Raw genomic sequence first — 22,525 nt, 5'->3', positions numbered from 1 at the left:
GTGGTACCTACTGCTGATGGTCCAAAATCTAAAGTAACCCTTGCACGGGATTCGATGGGGCTTGCCAGGACACTGTACCATAGGAGGACTCTGAGCTGAGGAGGCCGCTGGCCTAACTACGGCCATGAAGCCAAAAGAGGTGAAGACCACTGTTGCCACTCTTTCTGATGAACGAAGGCAAACAATGGCCATGGCCATAGGCTTGCGCAAAGGGGGTAAAGGGCCAGTGGTTCCCCTTACACGTGCGGAAGGATGTTGAAATCTTGCACCATATGGCTCCTTGCTACTCGGAAGACATGAACTGGCCGGTTTAAGAGGGTTTAACGTCCCAAAGCGACTCAGGCTATGCGAGACGCCGTAGTGAAGGGCTCCGGAAATTTCGACCACCTGGGGATCTTTAACGTACATGAACTGGCGCTACAATGAACCCTGCCCTTAGTCCTCCGCCTTCTGGAGAGATCATTGTACACCATGATCAGAGCACGCCATTGGCTTTTTACATCACTGGTGCTGCCGTATAGAGCGTCAGAAAGTTTATAGGCATCTGAATTTTGTGTTAAGGCTGCTCCACAAACGGAGTCGGAAATGTTTAACAATCTCGCCCGGATTACGGCCTTTAAACAGCTAGAGTGTTAAGTGCTTTCTCCTTTTTAAGTTAACATTACGATTGATTATAATTCGGCGGTTGAATTTTGATGGAGGCGAAATTCTAGGGGCCCGTGCACTGTGCGATGTGAGTGCACGTTAAAGAACCCCAGGTGGTCGAAATTTCCGGAGCCCTTCAATACGGCGTCCCTCATAGCCTGAGTCGCTTTTGGACGTTAAACCCCATAGACCAAACCATAAACCATTATAATTCGGATGAGTTGGGTCATAGCCCTCGCTAAATGTAAACCTTAAACCCTTTGGAGAAAAAAAATACTTCTGTACCGGCTTTCTCCTGAGAAATAATAAATTTTGGACATTGTGGCAAGCTTCCGATTTATATTTCCGCCGCGTGACTTTCAATAAGCGAAATCCGATCGAAAGCGCTTGGCTCTCAGTCTAAAATAATGGCCGGAAATTCGCCTTATGGTGAAGTCCGATGAAACATGTATCCTGGAACTCATGAAATTACTGACGTCAGGCAAGATGTTTCAAACCCCTCCGGCTTTCAGATAATAAAGAAAGCTAACAGCAATAAACTACATGCTTTCTCGTTATTTCTGCAGTGATTGCTCTCAGGTTCCCACCTGTTTTTTTGTTGTTGTTGTTGTGCGAGCTTGATACGTACTGTAGAAAGCTGCCATAAGAAAGGCACACCTATTACAGAAACCACAGCTCGTCTCAGTGCATGATAGATGTGCATGGCTCCGGCCGCGATACCCAGAGCTGTTGTAATCGCCACTGCCAGATTATTACAGTGCTCATAGTTTGTAGGAGATGTCGATTGATACAACTCAACTGATGAAAGCATTAAACTAAAAAAAAGAACTGAATGTAGGCGTATGAGGAAAGAACACCCTGAGACAATGCTTTCGCATTTAGAACTCGTGTATCTGCGAAAGTGCCATTTCTTTACTCTAGTGACGACGCAATACATTTTGCAAAAACGTGTCTACATTTGGAGCTACCAAAGTCGAAATGCAACAGTCGCAATGTGCACGCTCAAAATCTCTGAATCTTTGAAACCCCTCTGTCATAGTGAGGAACGTAAAGAGAGTAATTGTGGCAATAGAATTTTTGCGTCAAGTAATCTGCTCGAATCCGCAGCGCTTTCTGACCGCTTGTATTGTCAGTCTCGAATTGGATGGTAAAAACACTGCTGCTGTGGTACTTAAGCAACATCTCAACGGGACAGTGCACCCGCCACAACCTGATAGGCTGTTGTTTTGTTAATGTTGTGACTGAGAAGCGAATCAGCACCAGCAACAATATGCTGCGTGAGAGTAATGTTGAATGCATTAATATATTGTTTGGTTTGGGCGCCCTCAAAAGTATTTTATTGCTCATTTCGTTAACATGTGGACATTCAGAATGTTTTCTTACTACAACTTCAAGTTTTCTATCTGGCTGCTAGACTGCAAGATTGGCACTCCACGAATACGCATGTTAGAAAGCTTTGTGCTTTCATTGGTTTATTGCGTTTAACGTCCCAGAGCGACTCGGGCTTTAAGGGACGCTGTAGTGAAGGGCTCCGGAAATTTCAACCACCTGGGATTCTTTAACGTGCGCTGACATCATGCAGTACACGAGCCGCTAGAATTTCGCTTCCATTGAAATTCGACCGTAGCAGCCGGGATCGAACCCGCGTCTTTCGGGTCAGCAGGCGAACGCTATAACCACTGAGCCATCGCCGCGGCTTACTTTCTGCCTTCGTTCAAGAGGTGCAGCGCATTGTGAGGGCAATAATATAATAGCGTTTCTTTGCGAAGTTGAAACTCTGTCATCATCATCATCATCGTCAGCCTGACTACACCTGCAGGGCAAAGGCCTCTCCCATGTCTCTCCAATTAACCCGGTCCTTTGCCAGCTGCGCCCACCCTATGTCTGCGAACTTCTTAATCTCATCCGCCCACATAACTTTCTGTCGCCCCCTGCTACGCTTGCCTTCTCTTGGAATCCACTCTGTTACCCTTAAGGACCAGCGGTTATCATGCCTTCGCAGTACATGCCCTGCCCAAGCCCATTTATTCCTCTTGATTCCGACTATGATGTCATTAACACGCATTTACTCCCTCACCCACTCAGCCCGCTTCCGGTCTCTTAACGTTACACCTATCATTTTTCTTTCCATGGCTCGCTGCGTTGTCCTGAACTTAATTAAGCTGAACTCTTTTCGTTAGCCTCCACGTTTCTGCCCCGTAGGTGAGTACCGGTAAGATACAGCTGTTGTACACTTTTCTCTTGAGGGATATTGGGCAACTACTATTCATGATCTGAAAGAAGCTGCCATATGCGTTCCATCCCATTCTTATCCTTCTAGTTATTCCCTCTCATGATCCGGGTCAGCCGTCACTACCTGTCCTAAGTAGATTCCTTTACGACTTCCAGCACCTCGTTGACAATCAGGAACTGCTGTTCATTTGCTAGGCTGTTGAACATCACTTTGGTTTTCTCCATGTTAATTTTTATACCCACCGTTTTGCTCTGCCTGTCTAAATCATTGATCATACTTTGCAATTCATTGCGTGAGTGACTCAGCAAGGCAATGTCATCAGCGAATCGCAGATTATTTAGGTATTCTCAAATAACTCTTATCCCCTACTGTTCCCAATTCAGGCCTCGCAATACCTCCAGTATACAGGCGGAGAATAGCACTGGCGAGATCGTATCTTCTTGCATGACGCCCTTCCTTATTGGAATTTTATTTCTGACTTTATGGAGGACTATGGTAGCTGTGCAGTTGCTATAGATATCATCCAGTATTTTCACATAAGGCTCTTCTACACCCTGATTCCGCAATGCCTCTATGACAGCTGAGGTTTCCACTGGGTCGAATGCTTTCTCGTAATCAATGATGGCTGTATATAGGGGTTCGTTATATCATGCGCATTTCTCTATCACCTGATTGATAGTGTGAATATGATCTATTGTTGAGTATTCTTTACGAAAGCCTGCCTGATCATTTGGTTGATTAAAGTCTAAGGTTGCCCTGACTGCATTAGCGATTACCTTAGTAAGTATACCTTGTAGGCAACGAACCATATAGGTCCGTTGCCGTTTTCTTACAAAGTCGGACAGCCGAAAAGCCGGACTAGCCCATGACTGTAGTGATACTCTGAATCGCTTCTGACGAAGGACCATAGTGTTTGAACCTGACGCTGGTTAGAGCGTACGAGTTTTGAGTCGAACTCTTCACTGGGGAGTGAAACACGAACCACCTTTGCAGGTTGAATTGTTCGAAACTGGGTTTGCCCCCGAAAGGGCGCAGCGCGGTTTGCGGAGCCTCCTCCAAGCACACACCCATGAAGAAGCCGGGCGCAGGGCCGGGGGTGGCTTGTACCCATTTTTACCGGTGGGTGTCCGGCGGTGGGTTTCGAACCAACCACCTCCCGCAGCCGAAGCGGACGCCCAGACCACTAGGCCACGACTGCGGTAAACTTTTTTAAGTTCTTGGCGCCTCCTTTCTTATGAGTTAAGATAACGTGAAACTCTGTGCAACTATAGACAAACATGAACGCGCCTACTCGATGGCCCGGAAGAGACTAGGCCCGCCCTGAAGCCTCGTTCTCGAACGCTTCCTCTCTCGCCCGGCTGACCTGTGCAGCAACCTCACCAGTCCACATTCAGCTCTTGAGTAGTAATTTACGACATCACACATCAACGCCACATTTGCTCTGGAGAACCGCCTGTACAGCATTTGCGGCAGCAATTCTTTCTACGGTTATATTGGGCGGAGCATTCGTTACTCAAATGCAAAAAGCGCAACCTTTCCATGTCAAAGCCCTGCGCCTCAGAGTTATTTCCACACCAAGATTGGAAGCTGCCTACTGTTTAAGCCTATCTTGACGACTTGAAACCTTCTATATTCTTGATTGCGTCCATTCCTGAGATTTCGTGGTCTATATATACTTTGTACCCCTGGACCAGTTCGATGAATGATCACAGAAGGCACATGCCCAGGATCATCCAAAAGCGAGTCTTCATGACATCTTGGTTAAGAGGTTCATAATAACCATACTTAGTTGTCCTGATGGCATTCGACATTCTGCTTAATCATCTCACTTACTTGTGGACAAGCGGCCGTGTTATCAGTCAGGGCGTATGCCGACGCCACCGTTCACATCAGCTGCAGTCTACTATGCAGCTTTCGCAGGAAAAGCAACGCAATTCTTGCAGACGAATATTTATTGGTGGTCGAAAGTACAAAGACCGCAAGTAAAGATAACGAACTCTTAGTAGCTGAAAGACGATGAAATATGCATCCAAGACTTGCATATGATGAGCGCCAACCGCAGTCATCATTATTGGCCCCATGGCTTAGTTAACGTCAATCGCAATGGGGATAGATGCACAGCCAAGAACTTTACTCCCATCCACGATGTTAAATTTCACTATGACGTTTCCATCCTGGAATGGAGAAGAGATACAAGTAAGCATGTTGAAGCGGAAGCAGGTAGCATGCCAGCCATGATGATCACCTTACTTATTTACATCCCTTCCATTTATGAAATTCCTGATCGTTACAAATACTAGACGTGTTCTCAGCCTGTGAAATACTTAAGGGACTACAGAAGCAGTTCAATGCAGTGACTCTCGTTGCGAGCTTGTCCAGCCATCTTGTTTAAGGTTGGATATTTGCGGTTTCAAGCTCGCCTTATTATTGCGAAAGCATTACTAGGCTACGTTGGCTGGGTCGTGCCACCAAAACGTGTCATCAAAATGTTTCGGCAGCAGTTGTGGGGAACCGTGAAGAGATAGCGTCAAACGAGAACTCGGTTGTAATCGAAAGGGGATGATGTGAGGATGCTGCACAAAAAATTATGTCAGTAGAGTGATTAGTTAGTTAAATAGAGCCAAGAATGTCCAAAAATTTGGCGGAGCTAGGGCACCGTGTGGCGCAAAATTTGAAAAAGCGGAAGTGTGGGCGGAGCCAACGCATGGCGTCAAAACTGAAAACCCGAAATGGGTACTGAGTAAATTATTTAGTGTGATTAAAGAATTATTGTGGGAAATAAAATAAAAGGACACAAGTAACCCACTAAGGCTGAATTAAAAATGAATGAAGGAATTAATCAACGCTTTCGCATTCCTGTAATGCGGGTAGCCGCAGTGATCTCTGTTTTTTGGCTGTAGGCTTGATTCCTCTAGAGTAGAGCTCGTCTATGCGCCTCGTCGGGTGGATTATGTGCATATTCCCGCAGCATAGCCTTCGACTGGGTTTATGTATAATGCAGAAATGAGTCTTTTATACACAATGCCGTATTCGCGTCAGAGTACTTTGCATCAGGGCTTCGATAATGAGAGCTCACAAATTGACTAGCCCAGTGTGTCGAATCCAGCCTTATACGCACTGTTGGCTCACATGCGGCACTTACCCCAAAGTATTCCTCCGCCTCCTGGCCTTTGGGCAGGCTGATGGTCAATTGCGCCGTGTAGGTGCCTGGTTGCACGGGACAGGTGTTACCCCAATCCTTGTTAAGTTGCTTCTCCTGTCGTGTCGTGCCGTTACAAAGGTGCAGTGTGCTGCGGGTAGGAACACAGAAAACGAATCGAAGCTCTTTCGCGGGAATTCTCGGAATGCACACGGATATTGTCAGGCCGAGCTTGACACCAATAACACGAACGTATTGACCGATTCCTTCTTGCTCAACCATATGCTAGCCGTCGCGGCTTGTACAGTTGGTAGAGCGACTGCCTCGGTGCATACTTAGAGTGGTTGGCCATGTTCAATGTATGCTACCGGCATGCGCATGGCCGGCGGCTAGCTGGAGTGTCAGAAGCGCCTTTTGTGTCGCATTTTTAGGTTGCAATGTTTTTGCTGGAGACTAAACGCATGCATGGTTTAAACAAGCTCCCCTGCCTCCGCGCTTGCTGGAGGTGCGAGTTTTAGACTGCGGGCGAGTGCACGGCGCTTCTTCGTTCGATATAAGCGAGAGTTGAGGCCACAGCCTTTCGTTGTATCTGAGATGCATCGCCACTGCTGCAATAATTTTTTTGACGGCAGTACCAATCCCTTTTGTAATTACCGAGTATTCGTTATATCTGAGGCCGCTATGTGAGCTATGCTTTGCAACTACTACCACTAATACTTCTAGTAATACTATTGCTACTACTACCACTACTACTACTAGTAGCACTACTACTGCTACTACTCTTAGTACTGCTACTAATACTACTAGTACAAGTACTACTACCACTACTACTATTTATACTATTACTACTACTACTGCTACTGATATTCCTGTCAACACTACTCATATGATACACCGGCGCTGACAGCAACGCGGCATGCACTGCAGGGAGTCTTGCATACCACTATCGATCGCTTTAAAATAGAGTGATCTATGTGGTACAGCTGGGCATTGAAAGCCTAGCTTGATTGTTGAAAGCCGGCATGCTTACCATGGCAATACACTCGGAACGCAGGGCAGCTTGGTGCCGTTAGGCTTGGAGACAGAGATCTGCAGAACTGGGTTTTGGCCGACCACTTGAGTTATAAGAATAGTGCCATCGAGTTTCATCTTCTTTCCAAGTTTTGCGCCTGTGACGACGATGCTCTGGATCTGCACGACAGTTCTGTTCTTCTCTGAAAAATAAAAGGTGCAAGTCTTCCTCACTTGTTTGGAAAATTTTCCCTCATTAAAAAAAAAAAGACATTGTTAATCGGGAGGAATTCGAGCGTCTCCGCTTAGGTGCGAACATTGCACCTTTGATAATTCTGATGCTTTGGTTTTCAGTTTGGTTTTGCTCTCTTCGCTGTAATAGTTTTAGCATCTGATGGGTTTGATAGACGTTTCCTTGGAATTGATAGTTATAGGTTATGTACAGTCAGGTCGGAATGAAACGCGAAAAGTGCCTGTCAAAAAAACGAAATATCTTACTTGTGTACCTTCAGAACCAGTGCACAACAAGCCCGATTCATGTATAAGGGTAAAATATGTACCTAAGTATATATATTCATAAACTGGTTGTAAAGGATTATATCGCGGCAAAGTGGGAGACTACGGCAAATTTGTGCTCTTATGCTTTGCTTTCAGTTTGGTTTTGCTCTCTTCGCTGTAATAGTTTTAGCATCTGATGGGCTTGATAGACGCTTCCTTGGAATTGATAGTTATAGGTTATGTACAGTCAGGACGGAATGAAACGCGAAAAGTGCCTGTCAAAAAAACTAAATCTTACTTGTGTACCTTCAGCACAAGTGCACAACAAGCCTGACTCATGTATAAGGGTAAAATATGTACCTAAGTATATATTCATAAACTGGTTGTAAAGGATTATATCGCGGCAAAGTGGGAGACTACGGCAAATTCGTGTTAGCGTTTCATTCCGGTCTTACTGTAGAGCTTTGTGAAACGTCTTTGTTCCATAAGCTTTGCTTCGGACCTTTTTAGCAGGGCATTTAAGAGGCACCTAAAGCTAAAAAACTTTTTTTGATGGGGAGGTAGAATTTTGCTTCAGCTCTCAGAATTTTGAAAGCTTTATAGGCGCCATAAGTGAAACACGCGAGTGTCAAAAGCCGACCACGAGAACAAATAAGAGTGTGCCAGTGTTAAAGGGAACGATGATAGCTTGCGTTTGAGCATAATATCCATGAGTTTTCTCATATACTAAAAGATAACAACAGTGCAGGCAAAACACTTTGAACCCTCTCATAAGCATAGCAGTTCTCCATTTTATGTCTTACTTGTTTGTCGTCTAGGACGTCTGATGCACATCCCGAATCGATGAATAGTATTTCAATATCTTCGAATGTAATCGTAGATAAACGTAAACACTTCTTACGATAAATACTCACTTGTTTTCAAATGGGCTACGAGAATTTTACAAGACAAACATATTCCCCGCTGAGCAACAACGAGACGGTATTTTTGAAAACTTTTTTTCCTTGCCTTACCTCAGACCTCCACTAACAGGAGCTTTGCTTGGAACTTAGCCCAGATTTTAGGGCAATCTATAGTTTATTCTACGTGAACTCGACTAAAATGAGTATTTTTAAACTTTCTATTAGCGTTGAATGGTGCTAAACTGGCATGAATAATGCATCCGAAAATCAATCATGAGGCAACTTTTGCCTTAGACAGTTACTGTTAGGGGCTCGACTTTAAACATTTTTCGGCATACAAGCATTGGCTAAACTGCTAAAGCGTCCACGGAAATTGAACAAGCCAGGAGTGCGGACAGGGACGTTGCACAGTTCAGAACTCTGTGTTCTATATTGCAGAACTGCCCTGAAAATTACCAGGAGGATCTGTAACACTGGCACTTACGAGCCATTTAAAGTGTGTGTCTTTGATATGTTAATCTTGATTATCAAAACCTGGTTTCGTGTTTTCATTCATTTCGTGCATTCAGTGATTCATTTGGATTGTCAAGATGGACAACATCCCTTCTCTTGAGGTTAGTCATTCGCGATGGAAACTGATACTGCCAACTTGCAGCTAAATGAAAACTTAATGTTGCTCTTAATGTTGCTTGCCGAATAGAAAAAGTCTTGAAGATGGGGATCTATGGAGCGGGCAAAGGAACGAAGAGAAATATGGCGGCACCAAATTCGTCTGCTCTTCCCAAGGAACTAGGTATAAGGCCATCCGTGCTCATAATTTTACATAAACTAGAAGGTTCACATAACAGAACTCTTCTATGGCACAAACCTAGCCTACAGGTACAAGGCAATGGATGCCCGCTACTGCACAGCTAAAGGACAAAAGGCGTTGCAGCCGTGCTAATATCGAATAGCCAAAAAGCGAAACATGGCCCACGGTGATTAGGATCGAATGATATTAAAAAATTATGTAGTCTTAGTTACCAGGACATGGAGTCACCGGAGGGTTCTGCTCGGTGGCGACTGCCAGGTGAAGAACGGCCACGAGGCCGAAGAATGCCACGGTGAACATTTCTGAAGTGATGTGAAAGTACTGCTGAACTTTTGGAAGCTCTTTTTATGTGGTGGTGGCAGAGAATCCATTGACGTCACTCATACCACTATAATACCGACAAAAATGGTTATTTGTAAAAACTTGCTCGGAAACGTCACTATTCTTGCCTATTCTAGCGACCCCCTGGTCACAATTTTTCAAAACACGCGCTTGTCGCTTTGGCGATTTATTGCTGCTTCGGCACACGAAATGGCGACCAGCTTGGGTTCAAGGGACTGGACAGGGGTCATAAAATGAGTCGCAAGTCAAAGGCGTGGAACTTAAGCTGAAACTGCGTGGTCTTTGACCTCTCACGCGCCGACCTGCGTTTGTAACGTGTCTTTTTTTATTGAGAGGGGCATTACTTTTTGCATTGTTATAGCGGTCACTCTAGGTATATAGCGCAGCGGCATGGCTATCAGTCAGGTTTCAAGTATGTCCTGCTTTAACACATAAATCAGTGAGCCAAGTACGGAAGAAATTAAGCCTCCTTGTTTTGAAAACCGTCAATCTTGCACGTCTTCAGCGCTATTAAGTATTTGTTCCTGCAGAGGTAGGAGTATTTTGCTTGTTACAATCTATCAAGTAATTAAATTGTTGAAAGAAACTAATGATTCTCCTTCCAATCAAACAGGCTCTTTGTCTTGATCTGCTTTTGTGCACAGTATTACATTAAACAAAGCAAGTCCCGGGAGCATTACCTCTTACCATTTTTCGCACATTGTTTCTTGTTTGCAAGAGCTCCATATAGCCCCGTGCTTCATTTAGTGCTGCATTCCTTCTGCCTTCTTTCTCAAGGAGCTCATCATGAATGCTCAAACAGTTCTTGCCTTTATCTGCGCACACTCTCAAGGATTTGTACCTCTCTAGCTTTGGTATTCCCGACTTTTGAATTGTAATGTCTCCGCACGTCTTGCTATTGATTGACATCATGCCTCACCTGTCCTAGCATAAGCGTAACCAAAACTTGCCAGCTTCGTTGCCACAGGTATCCGCTATTCTCTGTAAATATCACTCGCTGTTCCATAACAAGATGTCATTCGCTTACATTGGGCAGTGTAGCCACCGCTGTATTGTCAGTCCGCATCGGCTATAGTTTGAACGAATGACAAGATGTTTCTACTCTGTTTCTCTTTCTGTGGCAAGCATGAAAATCATGATCAGCAGTGAAGAAAAGAGACAGCCCTGCCTTTGTGGTTTCTGCACGTGTACAGGCTACACGCCCTCAGGAGCTTCTTATGTAATCTGCGCTATATTATCAGGTATCGCTCTGAGCATTTCAATAAAACTGGTCCGTAGGCGCTCTCTTTTCTGAGTACTACATAAGCGCTTTCTGTGTACACTGTTCTCACCTCCCTCAGTATCCTGGAACGCCAATCATATTGTTCTCTCATGAGCTATACATAAATATCTATGCACTGAATTATGACGAAAACGTTAGGCTCCAAAGATGCCCCCCCATGATATTATCTTTCTCCGAACACGTTTTCATTTCGATATTGATCTCCCACATTTCGAATGCATATAATATTGAAGTTATAGTGACAGGACTCTAGGATTTCAGCTCTGCTTTTTCTTGTTTGTGATTATATATTTTGTCATTTCTACTTTTACGCCACGTTTGCTTGATTTCTTCACTTTTTGTCGCCTTTTTCATTATCTCAGCAAAACTTGGTTTTCTCTTTACTCCCAGCTGGTTAGTTAGCTGGAAAAGAATACTACAAGGTTTGACAGTAGTATCCTTGACTGTCGCGCCTAGCACCTTGTAGGAAATAAAACTGCTATCATTTAGGCCACTGCCTGTAGTTGTCTCTGTTTCTGTAAGTGTATCTGGGTGATATTCTGTCCCCGTCCTTGCAAAAGACCCTGCAATTAAATTTTGTTTATGCTGCAGTGATTGGCCTCCTTTGAGCTTCCTTAATATTCCTGCATACACCCGTAGCATTAACATGATTTCTAAATTTATTTGATGAGCCTTTCTCATTCGTTTTTATATTTGACAGCCGCGGATTACTTTCTTTTAGGATGTTTTCGTGCACTGTATTGCAGACTTCCACTTCCCTTTCTCAGTATCGTTTGCACCTCGTATTTCTACCTCCACCGTTTGCATTTTCCTTATCTTGGCTTCCGTACGTTCTCCAGCAGGCTGTTCAAGTCGCTCGATAGCCATTTTTATGCTTTTTTTTCTAGCATCTTCGCTGTCTTCTTTTCGTCGCCACCTGTTTATGTATCTTGCTTAATATGCATTGAATAAGCTTACTGCATCCGTATTGTTTTAAAGGGCCTTCCTTTATTTCCTCTTCAATATTGTCGGCAGTCATGGGGATCTTTTTTCCTGCGTAGCTTCATGCTTCGTGTTTCATTCCGGCTTCTCTGTGTTTGTGTGTAGTTTTCAACTTCATGTAGCGGCTGATCCAGCTGCTTTTATAGTTTGTTAGAAATTATAAATAATAATTATTTCAGTTTAATTCATCCCTAATGACGGGAAATCACTCTTGTACTATCAAGGCACAAGAAAAAGAGAAACGAACAAAATTAGTATCCATAATAAGTAGCTTCCATTACACATGTGATTGTTTCTACTTATGCCTTGTTATCGTTCAAGTTTCATTACAAAAGAAGCCACGCCACAAGAATTGATACATTTCACATTTTTTGCTTTTAAATCGATTTAAAGTACTTAAAAAATTGTTTTCTTCAGCATTAAAGTAAATGTAAGAATTCTACGCTGGTAGGAGTAGAAGATGCCTGCATAATTATTTTTTGGCGCGTCTTAATGCATTTGATTGCTTCAGTGCTGCGAGGAATGTTCGATTGATATTTTCGAGTTAAATAAGATCCAAATATTTTTAAAGCACTGTTTAAGTGATGAAGGAAAGGAACGCTAAACTCGAGCGCGTTTTAAACCGGCCCACGAAGGAGTCATATTTCCTTCCTGAGACCATCATGCACAATCCATCATACACATCCGGCCATCATTTCCAACGAACCGGAATTCAAACTTGTCACGAGGTCGCTGGTGCGCAGCTGTAGGAAGACCGCCGGCGATACCTCCGTGTTATCCCGTTCATCTCATGCCATCCCTGATGCTTTCTCACATCCCTCCTTATACTTGACTCCGCAATACCCCTCACTGAGTGTGACAAGAGGTGTTTGTTGCGGGACTGGTTGCCGGACGTTACCCCTCCGAGCTCTTCTGCCCCCCCCCCCCCCCCCCCTCGCCCAGCCCGGGTTCTTGCACATAAGCTGTCGGCCGTGGAAACGTGCGCATGTTATATCCTGAGTCGCTGGTGCCAAACTATGATATCCTACCCGAATTTACCTGCCACACTTCACCTTCGATCTGCCAAATTCAACCTGCGACACTTCACGCAGACCTGCTCTGCGCGACAAGCGCCCGCCTCCGCTTCATACCTGCCCTACACATTCCCACGTACGATCACTGGAAGGTCTCCACTTGAGTCACCAAGCGCTAGTTTGGTGCCTTGATAAACTTCGTTTTGGAGCTTGGCGTTGTTAAATTCCCTTAACATTCCCCTTTCTCTCTTAGGCCTGAGGTCGCCACTTTAAAAATCATTAATTAATGGATGGAACAATTTACAAGTTCTACAAGTCCAAGACAGGCTTACCATTGACCCTGAGCATCATTAATAAATGGAGAACGAGCATAACGCAAAACGGATCAGGCAGACCTACCAGAACGCATAGGTAACACAGGCGCCACTACCATAAACGTGCAGACTACTGTGTTGCCCAAAGGGTAACGTGTGTCTTGAAGGGCTAGACACAAAGCTCCTCAGTGTCCCTTGTGTTTCCTTGAAAGGGACCTACGGGCCTAGTAATCCTGAAAGTGAGCTCTTGAAAATTCTTGAAAATCTTGAAAATTTGTACGGCCGCCTTTAGCGATTGTCATATATCGCCATACACTCTGCTGGCTCTCTTCTCTGAAAGACCGTGCGGGCCAGTTAGGTCGTCGGGCTTTACGCCTACAAGACTATGATTACACCGTGGTCTATAAGTCTGGCCAACCTCTCCCGATGCTGTGTTGTACATTCCGACTCTTCTGGCGGCGACTGCAATGCCGGCCTGTTCTAAATCCCCGCTATTGCTCCCGTTGGCTAAGAACAGCGACGGGATTCCGAACTACGTCTCATTAGTGACGAGCTCACCTCCTGCCCATCTGACCCTGCCATGCGCCGGTTAGTGCTGCATAATGACACTTTATACCGCAGAACACATCAATAAACTGGCCCCAACCTCCTCCTCCTTGTTGGCAATCACCTTCGCACTGATGTCCTCTAAGAGTTTCATGATCTCTCCCCTGCTGGTCCAGAAGCTACTCGACAAAATGCATGATATTCACACTATCATTCAGGAGGCAGAGAAATGCATTGACTGTAACCAAATCATGTGCATCACCTCTATAGATTAGGAGAAACCATTTGGCGCAGCCGAAATCTCAGCAGTCATGCGGGTTTAACGGAACTAGGGTGTACAAGAGGCGTGTCTACATGTGCTTGGAAATTCTGCAGCTGCTACACAGCCAGCACAGTCCAGCATAGAGAAAGCAATAAAATCCCACTTAAGAAGGGTGCCAGGGAGGAAGGTTAAATTTATCCAGTACTATTCACCGCGCGGCTACAGAACGCATTCAAAGATCTGGCTTACGAAGATTTGGGGATAAATGTTGTAGCAGAATAGCGTAGCAGTCTGTGATTCGCTGATGACGTTGCCTTGCTAGGTAAGTAATGCGACGAAGTGGAGTGCATGAGAGATCACCTAAACGTACGAAGCAGAATAGTGAGCCTAAAGATCATTACGCAGGAAACTGAGGTAACGTGAACAGTTCTGGAGAGAAACTGTAGTTCACAACGTGGTTAGAATGTTTGTAAGTGGTAAGGAAATGCATCCCCCTAGGGCCGGTAGCGACCGCAGAGCGTAAGGTTCAGCAGTCTCAGAAGGAAACTGTAGTTAAGGTAGGCACCGAAGGGATGGAAGTGGTAAAGAATACATATTCATAGAGCACGTAGTGACCACAGATCAAGACCACAACAGTTAAATATCCAGGGAATTGATTGAGATAAAGTGTCCTTGGCAAGTGCTTTCAGTTAGTAAAAGGCCGTTTGCTAGTATCCCTCAAGACGAATTTATGAAAGCTGTCTTTTACCAGCACTCTCCTACGGGGCAGAAACATGGAGTCGAACAAATACTTCAATTGAGGATAAAGTTTAGAGTATGGAAATACAAATGATAGCGGTAACGTTGAGGGACAGGAACAAAGTAGAGTAGGCCAGAGAACAAACGCAAGGCAATGATATCGTGTCATCAAGTAGAAAGAGGCATGTAATGCAAAGGGAAGATAACCAGAGGAACGCTTAATTCAAAGGATTAGATTTCAAGAGAGGGCAAGCATGTCAGGGGACATCGGAGAGTGAGGTGGGCAGATTAGATTAAAAGGTCTGCCGGGACAAGGTAGTCGTAGCTGAGTTAATTGGAGAGTTGTGGCAGATGCCTGTGTCTTGCAGTAGGCGTAGTTATGCTGATGATGATGCAGTGCGGCAGGAAAACCTCTTGGCATGCGTCTGTTATAACAAAAAAATCGCAGGGCTCCATCAACTTCAATATAACGAGGTTGAACTGCAGCTCAGCGGAATGAACGTGCTCAGCGTAGTATTTGAAACTATAAAAGGACGCTTATTTTTTGGCATATTTATTCGAAAATTGCGTACAATAATCAAAAAACAGTACTTTCACACAATGTTTTGGAGGAAATAAGATTATTTTGCGATGGTATGTAAAAGGTGTTGTTCTGGTGCTGTAGAGGTCGCCGTCTTCTACTGGACGTCAATGTTTAGAGGGAAAGACACGCAGCTAAGAACTCGGCCGTTGTCTACGACGTTCATTGTGCATACGAGCTTTCCATCCTGAAAAAAAAGGAAGGGTAGCAAAAGTCACAGGGGAGAGTAATTACACGTAATACAAGTGCTTGGGAATTCATGCTACCATCGTAAGCCCCTATACATCATGGCATATAGTTGAATTCGCAGCAACACGTAGAAAGCTAACAGGACGTTGCTTTTCATGACAGCATTAGTTTGGAAGACAGCTGTGAAGAAAGTTTTTGCTGTGGAATGTTAGTTAAAGCACAACTCGTCATAAGTACATGGCAGCTAAGCGTACGTGAAATAAGACCGTAGAGCCAGGCAATGCCTGCTCGTGGTTCGACATCCTTTAACATTCAGCATGAAAATACACGTCCAAATGTGAGCACACTTCTTTGCATCCACTTGGTATTTCACCTATCCTTGCTTCATTAAAGAATAATTTCTTAACGTTTCGTATGCAGAGCTCACGAAGAAAAAATCTGAGTGGTTTTACGCCTACGTCTTGAGATGAAGTATATTAGGATTGACCTGAGAGCCTCAAAACAGCGCTTAGGGATGGAAGTTAAAATGAAATCCACAATGGTAGCCAATATTGTATCCATGAGACATTAATGAAATATATAACTGCGATGACTGCTGTATAAATTCACCTGAGCTCATTGTTTCAAGTGGCGATCATTTATTAACACGTGAACTCACCCCCAAGAATAACCTGGCTATCAGGTTATCGGGTAGGTTGAAGTCCAGGTGCGCGTTGTACGTTCCTGGCTGAACTGGACATTTGTTGCCCCAGTCTGCATTCAGCACCTTCTCCCTCCGGGTGATACCGTTACACAGCTTCAAGTTGCTGTGAAAAAGAGAAAAATAAACAAAGAAGATGGTATATATTCATAGGATATTGCAAAGCGCATCGTTGTTTATACTTGACTGTCCAACCGTATTTTGCGGCTCGTAATGCCTAACTAATAAAAGAACTTTAGAAATCTTGTCCAGTTATAGCACGATGATGGATAACCGCTCAAATTATTACCCTGCTCTTTTTAACATTGCTTTTCACTCTTTCCAGACTGCATTATATGATATGACGGTATATGAATGCCATGCTTCACTGACAGTGTCGTTGAATGCAACATTATTTACTCGATGAAGTGTCACTGCCATGCTGCATAATTTGAATACTAAGAATTGCACAGGACTTGTTGGCATTGAAAATGCCTTGCTCAGATGCTATATGAAGCAGATTTCTGGCCTTTTGTCGGAAGTAAACTTGGTGATAGGCAGAGGTGATATATCAGCCGATTCTCATTGTGCACGTGCTATTCCGATCCACAGAAAAGGTGATTGGGTTTGTGTTCATAATTATCGTCCTGTCTCAATCACAATTACTTGTAAGCTTTCGGGACACTGGTTTTTGTCCTATTCAAAAGTTTATTTCAGAGCGGAAAGAGCTGTTATCTTGTCAGCACGCCCTCAGAAAAGGAATGTGTACTATTTAACTCTGTTGGTTTGAACCATGCACGAGTTCTCGAGTGTGATTGATGTGTCTGGTGAGGTAAACAGTATTTTTTGCTAACGCCTTTGGCAAAGTGCCTCACGGCAAAGTCATATTGCTCAGAACGACTTGGACTACCTTTTGTATTGTTGGATGTGTTAGTGCGCATCTCTCTAAAAGAAAATAATCTGTGAAACGTAACTGGGCGCGTTACGAGAAAAAAAGTCAGTGATTTCTCTTGCATTATAACAGTCCTACCCCGGAAGGTATGAAAATAAATCTTTTGTCGTTACGCTAACAAGCTCACCTGGTCAGAGCAAATATCCGACACTTGCTTAGAAAACTTGGTTGGTATTTGCCTTGCTTAGAGACCTTTAGAAGGCTGTGGTTTTCTAAGGGTTTCTAAGAGCATTAATTAGCTTAAAACTTCTAGCTTACACTGCGTGCGTCAGTCGTATGAGAACCCCATTACGAAAAGATATTGTGACGTTTGAAAGCGTTCATGCAAAGACAGTTCATGGTAGAGAGAGAACACAAAGATGGGATTCCTGACAGCACAAAACAAAATGCACAGTGGAGGGCGAGCCTCAGGGGGCTTAGATAATTTGAGAAGTTGGGCTAGATGGTACGTATTTATGTTTAACGTTTCGACTGAAAAACTTTTCCTTCGCCGTGTTCTGCCGTGTCAGCCGTATAGCTTTTTTTTACACTTATCAGATTTGTGGTTGACTTTATACTTGGCTTGGCATTTGATAGAGAATGTGCTGTAGTGTAGTCTGAAATAATATTTGGGACCTACATTATCGCACAGGAAAGTTCTCAGCCACTAATAATACCCAATTCAAACACTTTTAGGCGCCTGTTGTCCCTTAAATGTTCTGAATTTTTTTCCACTGATGCTCATCGCTATTGTTTGCGAATAACATTATTTTTACTGCGCAGCCGGTGTGCAATTCAATGCACCGAATGCTCTTCGATTGGAATGGCAATTTTCCAATGCAACACAGGCGTGGTAACCATCGGTTAGTTTTTTTTTGTGTGTGCAAGTGTGGGGTGAGTAGGGTTTGTGTTTTCCTTGTTGTTTATGCAATTTTAAGCGCCTTTGTTCTGGTAAAAAGTAAGTTGCGAATCTGGACTTGCACTACATGCTATTCGTGTGAGCTGCCTTTGGACGCTGTATGAACTTTGAATACGACTTTCACACTTTTTAATTTTTTGCAGCGCCTAAATAAGTGATTCTGCTTCATTGGGATTGCGCGGCAATAAAAATATGCCTTTATGTGCATCAGGTATTAACGTATATGTAAATAGCAGGAAAGATGTAATTAATGGAGTTAAAGACATAATACAAGAAGCCGCTATCTGTGGCTTTCTTTCCCCCATTCTACTTAGTAAAATTATGTATGCGACTGTATTATGTGCTTTGAGGAATCAAATAAATGGCTAGAGAAAAAAATAGGCAAAGTTTAGGACAGCATCATAATGGTGAAAAACCTAGAATTTTATGACGACTGGTGGTTCTGTGCTCTGGCGACACATGAACGAAAAATTAATGTTAAAGTAAATTCCCGTCGATTTGGCACTGAGGCAAGTGGAATTTTCAGCCAGAATTTTCTGGTAAATAAATGGAATTGAATTGAAATAATTGAATTTTCAATGGAATGTCGGAACATGGACCAACTCGCACTCAGCTGTGTCGTCGAAGCAATGCTTAAGAGCGCTGTAATCAGTGGTTTCTCACATTTCGCGCTGAACTTAAGGATTCGCCGAATACAAGATCGCCGACAGGGTCTGGAATTGCAGGGGAATTTAAATGCATTAGAAGGTCCCAATCTCGCTCCTTCCTACAAACAGAATACACCGGAAGCACGCTCCAGGGGCTCACCATGGCATAACGATCGGAATGCAGGGTAGTTTGGTGCCGTCAGCCTTGGCAAAGGAGAGCTGCATGACGGGATTGACACCAACGACTTTGTCCACCACGAATGTTCCATCAAATTGGACATCCTTACCGAGCTTTGCATCTTTGATCGTGATACTCGTGATATCGAGGGCAGGGTCGTATGTGCCTAAAAGGTGATTGAAATAAAAAAAAAACGAGTTTCGTAGATGAAATAAAATGCTTGTTGTGGGACGCAAGCCATTCTTAGCTGCATAAAAATTTTCGGCAGAAAAGCACTGCTAAAGATTTCACGTCCACTTACTTGTAACTTGCATTCGGTAATTTCTTTCTAGATCATTGTATTCAAGCGTGCTAACTAAACTGCGTAAGTATGAATTTAGGTACAACGTACAAATTTTACACATAAATATACACAGGAAGGTATACTGAGTTCAGTTATTGCAAAGCGTTTTGGCCAAAAAAATTATTGAAGCTTTGAGAGAGTAATACGAACGCAATGAACGACTGTTTATAAGAAACAACAGTGATGCCAGCTGTATTGGCCTGTCATAGCTACACAAGTCAGTATTGAGAAAAGGACATACTGAATGCGTGGAATCAACTTGGAGACTGCGATAACATACGGTAATATATCAACCTTGCTTTTGGTCTCCTTTTGTGTGTAGTTCAAATTTCTGCCCTTGTTGGCGATGGCTTGTACAGATCAAGTACCCTCTGCGGTTTTCTTGCCCTTGACTTCGTTATTTTCTTTTTACTCACTATAAAAACTTCCTCTGCCATCTTTCTTCGGGACCCGCAATAAATGCGATTAGAATTACTACTTTAAAAATAGAGATCCACTTAGCGTGATTCTAGAGTAGCATGACTCCAAAGCGTCCATGCTTTGCACAGGCGCCGGCACCAACGCCTCCCTCTTCATTGGCACTTCATTCTTGTCGAAACCTCATCAGTCTAGCCACTGTTTACACAATTTTCGCCCCATCTTTATTCTCTCTTAATCTGAGACAGTTCTCTGAATCTGGGACATGCAGGTTTATGGCAAGTTCCTTCTTATATTCACTCTCAAGATTTGTTACTTCCGCCATTTTCAACCAATGGCGTCAAACATCCTAACCGCGATTGTTCTAAACGAAAACTTGATTTGGGTAGCGATTAGCTTGTGTGCCAATAAAAAGTGTCTTATTCACCACAATAACACTTAGCTTAAAATAAAATGAGTTGCCCCGCCAAACATAACTGGATTGGGTCAGTGACTCCTCTAACCGCCTTCCGAGGAATGTCCCCCACAGGTAAATATTTCGGCTTTTCCTGGTTCATATGCTGCATTGGAGAACGCGATGGGGGACCTTCGCGTCATTCATCTTCGGTGGAGAGCATATACACCAATTCTAACCAAGGTAGTTATGCACCGCCCTCAACACGTTAAAACACATCCACACAAGCAACCACCCAAGCAACACAAGCAAGACCCATTTGTATCCGCCTTTTTGCCAAGGTGTCTTCCTATGTGCCTGTTAGCTTGTTGATGCTTGCTGTCGCTTTTCGCTAATTGTGTGGTGTAGCGTTCTGCCACTTGTTGAAGCTTCAATTTGAAATCAGTTGCGACAAGCGGCATAAAACTGTCTCAAGCCAGGAACGCCAATTAACGTAAATAATGATTGCTATGATGAACACGTCCACGTTTTCCTGTAGTTCTGCATGGCTCCAATTACTCTGTGTGCTTTACGTTTTGTTTCGTTGTTTTGTAAGCCTGAGCGCATTAAAAAAGCTTAAAATAAGCTGATGTCCTTGCATGATGGCTTCGTATGACAGGAATGAGTCGAAAAGATCCTAACAGCAATCTTGAATCACGCTTTGGGCAAATGAGGATGCGACAGAATTTGCTGATTAACGACATGAGGCTGTTAGCAATTTTTGCTCTCTTTACTCCACAACATAGATCCTCCCCTCCCCCTGCTTAAGCCAACTGCACTCTCAGGATGACCCACATTTCCTCATCAGGACATTAAAATGCTTAAAGAATAATATTCGTGGTTCCAGCCGGTGACCACTGCAGTTTTCAGTCACGAAAACTGTCATCGCAGCCCATGGGCGTTTTACCGTTATGAAAGCATTCGTGTACTTACCACTATGAAATGAATTAATCATTACTTCTAATATCAAGAATTCTCAGGAAACCCAAGAAATAATCAGGCAACCTTACCAGGGCATTTTGTCAATGGAGCGTTCTGGGTAGAGGATGCCGCCAGCTGGATGGCAGACAGGAAGCCGACACAAGTAACCACGAGCATCTCCACTGTGAATGCCAACCCGGACCACACAGTGAGAGCATGTCACTCGCCTCTTAAACCTTATGCCCCGCGTATGCCGACTGCGTCACACCGTGAAGTGACCCTTGCATTCCAGTCAAAAATGAAGAACAAAACCCTTCTTTAACGCATTCCGAAACTCTCGTGACACCAGCCTGCATCATTTATTACTTCATAAAACAATTACAGCACCAAAATAAAGGCGACTAGCTCGCCAAGCGTTCCGCTGCTGACGCAGATGTTCAGGCCCGACCAGTATGATATGGTACAGACTGCGGAATGCAAGGTTCTGAAACTGGACGGGTACTATCAGGAGCGCCGTAGTGGACGTCTCCGAATTTTATCAACCGCCTGGGGCTTCATTAACGTGTGCTGGCATCGTACAGCACACGAACATTTTTTCATTTCGCCTGTATTCTGGCCCAGCAGGTGTACACCAAGGCTCCTGAGCCATCACGGCGGGGACGGAAATATGCAGTATATCCACAATCGCCGAACAAGACGGGACACAACAAAGAAACACACAAACACACACATGTACGCTTTGTACATGTCGTGTGTGTTTCTTTGTTGTGTCCCGTCTTCGCGCAAGTACGTATACCCTTTCAGAGATGAACCAACTCACCCAAACACGAGTATTACCAGAGCGGGATTGTAACGCTGGCTGACTCAAGCTTTTAAGTTTTCCCTAAAAGGTATAAGTTGCTATGTCGGCTTTCTGTGACACAAAAACGGTAATAACTCCGGAATATTTATGCTTGCGTATCGTCAGTTTTCAGGATAACATAAATTTCATAGTGCACAAAAATTTCATACCATACAAACATTTCATAGTATCCAAGAGGGGAGTCAGCCGGGCCAGTTGGTTCATGACAGAAAGAATTCAAAGCGCTACAGACGGGACAAGGTGTGTTGTGTCTCCTTTTTCACCTTGTCCCGTCTGTAGCGCTTTGAATTCTTTCTATTCCATAGTATGTACCGTAAGTAGCGTATATTGTATATTTTTATTTTTTTATTTTATTTAGAACATACTGCTGGCCTCTTTCGAGGCTATTGCAGGAATGTGGACAGGTTGGTTTTCTTTTTTAGGTACGTCACAAAGAGAAAAAAATCACAAAGCAGGTTCACACAACTGAAATAACATTGTAAAAGGGATAATCATGGGAGACAGTTTCAAAATACATGGCGCATTATTAAGCAACACAATATAAAGCGCGGTGTGGAAAAAGATTGCTTACGAAAAAAAAGCCCATGCAATGCCTGACTAGAAAGTTCAAATAAACAATTATGAGAGGTTTCAAAGAAAACTGCTAAGAGATTCATAGTTAACAACATTTCCAGACAACATATTCTATTCCTTAATCGCTTGCGGAAAA

The 22,525-nt window shown here is 43.7% G+C and overlaps 1 protein-coding gene across 1 annotated transcript; it reads right to left on the bottom strand.

Moving 5' to 3' along the window:
* Positions 1-15,270: 15,270 nt before the first annotated feature.
* On the bottom strand, positions 15,271-21,196 carry LOC144105544 (uncharacterized). The gene is made up of 4 exons (XM_077638665.1): positions 21,044-21,196; positions 18,823-19,006; positions 16,145-16,292; positions 15,271-15,484 (listed from the first exon to the last, which is right to left on the bottom strand). Exons 1-4 carry the CDS (start codon positions 21,129-21,131, stop codon positions 15,395-15,397), a joined length of 510 nt encoding a protein of 169 aa, XP_077494791.1. The 5' UTR covers positions 21,132-21,196; the 3' UTR covers positions 15,271-15,394.
* Positions 21,197-22,525: the final 1,329 nt, after the last annotated feature.

This window comes from Amblyomma americanum, chromosome 9, assembly GCF_052857255.1.
Source record: "Amblyomma americanum isolate KBUSLIRL-KWMA chromosome 9, ASM5285725v1, whole genome shotgun sequence".
Lineage (NCBI taxonomy): Eukaryota > Metazoa > Arthropoda > Arachnida > Ixodida > Ixodidae > Amblyomma > Amblyomma americanum.
The sequence above is the reverse complement of the archived record's forward strand: the minus strand, read 5'-3'. Positions and strand labels throughout refer to the sequence as shown.

What these genes read in the sequence shown, in the direction of transcription:
- LOC144105544 (XM_077638665.1), bottom strand. Translation starts at nt 21,131, where the DNA reads ATGCTCGTGGTTACTTGTGTCGGCTTCCTGTCTGCCATCCAGCTGGCG. An exon ending in TCCATTGACAAAATGCCCTG is followed by an intron (nt 19,007 to 21,043) that starts GTAAGGTTGCCT and finishes ATCACCTTTTAG; the next exon opens with GCACATACGACCCTGCCCTC. An exon ending in ATTCCGATCGTTATGCCATG is followed by an intron (nt 16,293 to 18,822) that starts GTGAGCCCCTGG and finishes TCTTTTTCACAG; the next exon opens with CAACTTGAAGCTGTGTAACG.